Source organism: Hylobates moloch, unplaced genomic scaffold (assembly GCF_009828535.3).
Source record: "Hylobates moloch isolate HMO894 unplaced genomic scaffold, HMol_V3 SCAFFOLD_12, whole genome shotgun sequence".
Lineage (NCBI taxonomy): Eukaryota > Metazoa > Chordata > Mammalia > Primates > Hylobatidae > Hylobates > Hylobates moloch.
In genome coordinates this window covers 103,218,514-103,220,460 of record NW_026652287.1, presented here as the reverse complement: position 1 = coordinate 103,220,460, position 1,947 = coordinate 103,218,514, and the positions used below count along the sequence as shown (strand labels likewise).

At 50.0% G+C, this 1,947-nt stretch overlaps 1 protein-coding gene across 1 annotated transcript in view; it reads left to right on the top strand.

Moving 5' to 3' along the window:
• The window catches only part of LOC131380852 (zinc finger and SCAN domain-containing protein 5B-like), a 28,162-nt gene extending 26,892 nt beyond the window's left edge, over positions 1-1,270 (top strand). Inside the window, exons 2-3 of the mRNA XM_058425793.1 lie at positions 5-115; positions 381-1,270. Of these exons, the coding sequence (XP_058281776.1) occupies positions 5-115; positions 381-1,129 (860 nt within the window). The 3' untranslated portion in view covers positions 1,130-1,270. The remainder of the gene's footprint in view (positions 1-4; positions 116-380) is intronic.
• Positions 1,271-1,947: the final 677 nt, after the last annotated feature.

Below are 1,947 nucleotides of genomic sequence, written 5' to 3'. Positions count from 1 at the left end.
AAAGGTGACCCAAAGTCTCCGAGACCCAAGCAGACCTTGGAGAAGGATCTGAAGGAAAACAGGGAAGAGAACCCAGGACTGACATCCCCAGAGCCTCAGCTTCCAAAGAGTCCCAGTGAGTATGCAGACTTGGATCCACAGGGGTTAGTCCCCGTCTTCTGGGGTGCAGGGCTGGGGGCCCAGCATTATCATCTACTGGGGCTGGCAATCAGCTGCCAAAGCCTCCCCATCCTCCACTCTCCAGTGACCTACAGTCCAATGTCTTAGGCTTGAGGTTGAGGGGAAGTTCTCAGCCAAGGTCAGTGTTTGGCTGCACTGAGTTTGGTGTATTGAAAATGCGCCTTATTAACTGTTGTGTGTGGAATCCCTTCTCCCAGCAGGTGTGGTGGGAGCTAAGGAGGGGAAGGAACCCCAGAAAATAGCCTCTCTGGAAAATGTGGATGCTGACACACCTTCTGCCTGCGTTGTGGAGAGAGAAGCTTCGACTCACAGCGGGAGCAGAGGAGACGCTCTGAATCTGAGAGGTCCCAAAAGAAGCAAACCAGACGTCTCCTCCATTTCCCAAGAAGAGCCTCAAGGAGAAGTCACACCTGTGGGCACCAGTGAATCCCCGGGACAAGCTGAGATCAATCCAGTTCATTCCGCAGGCCCTGGGAGCCCAGGCAGTCACCCCAGTGGCCAAGAAGTCAAGGCTCTGCCGCCCTTTGCATGTGAAGTGTGCAATAAATCATTTAAGTATTTTTCCCAGCTGAGTATCCACATGAGATCACACACAGGAGACAGACCCTTTCAATGTGATCTCTGTCGGAAGCGCTTCTTGCAGCCGTCAGACCTCCGAGTTCACCAGCGAATCCACACTGGCGAGAGGCCCTACATGTGTGACGTCTGCCAAAAGCGGTTCACCCACGAGTCCACCTTACAGGGACACAAGAGGATCCACACCGGGGAGAGGCCATTCAAATGTAAATACTGCAGCAAAGTTTTCAGCCACAAGGGGAACCTGAATGTTCACCAGCGCACCCACTCCGGAGAGAAGCCCTACAAATGTCCCATATGTCAAAAGGCCTTCCGTCAGCTGGGGACATTCAAGCGTCACCTGAAAACACACCAGGAAACCACCTCCCAGTGATTCCAGAGTCAGGTGCACATCCTCCACCCCAAGAGACAGTGAATGATGATTTTTCTCCAATGTTACCAGATGACATATACACATAAAGCACTTGGTAGGAATTGCCCAGATGTTTCAGTAAATATTTATCCTCCCCCATGAGTTTTGTTTTCTGTTTCATTATGTCTGTTGCTTTCTTACAGATTTAGTGATTGTTGCTGTTTCTCTTCCAATGAGCACAAGTCTCATCATTTTCCAATATCTCATAAGAAAAAACTGAGCACAGTAGCACCCAAGCGTAATCTCAGCTACTGGGGAGGCTGAGGCAGGAGGATTGCTTGAGTCCAGGAGTTTAAGTCCAGCCTGGGCAACACAGTGAGACTCCACCCCAAAAATAAGTAAAGAAAAATTTTTGTATTTTTAATAGCGATGGGGTTTCACCACGTTGGCCAGGCTGGTCTTGAACTCCTGACCTCAGGTGATCTACCCGCCTCAGCCCCCCAAACTCCTGGGACTACAGGTGTGAGCCATCATGCCTGGCCAACAGTCTTTTTTTAGTATCATTCTGTTCTGTGTGATTCCTTCCTTATCTGAAATGCAGTGTTCATTGGGTATACTGGATTGTTTTCAGTAGACGTTATTTTTTAGAGCAGTTTTAGGTTCACAGCACAATTCAGTGGGAAGTACAGAGTATTCCTGTAGACCCCCTTCCCCCAACACACACAGCTCCTCACTATCAATATCCCCACCAGAGAGGTGCCCTTGTTACAGTGGGGTCATTTCCTGACAACCAGCCAGTCCACCCATGGGCCTGTCGCACCCCTTCTTTGTGGCAGTGC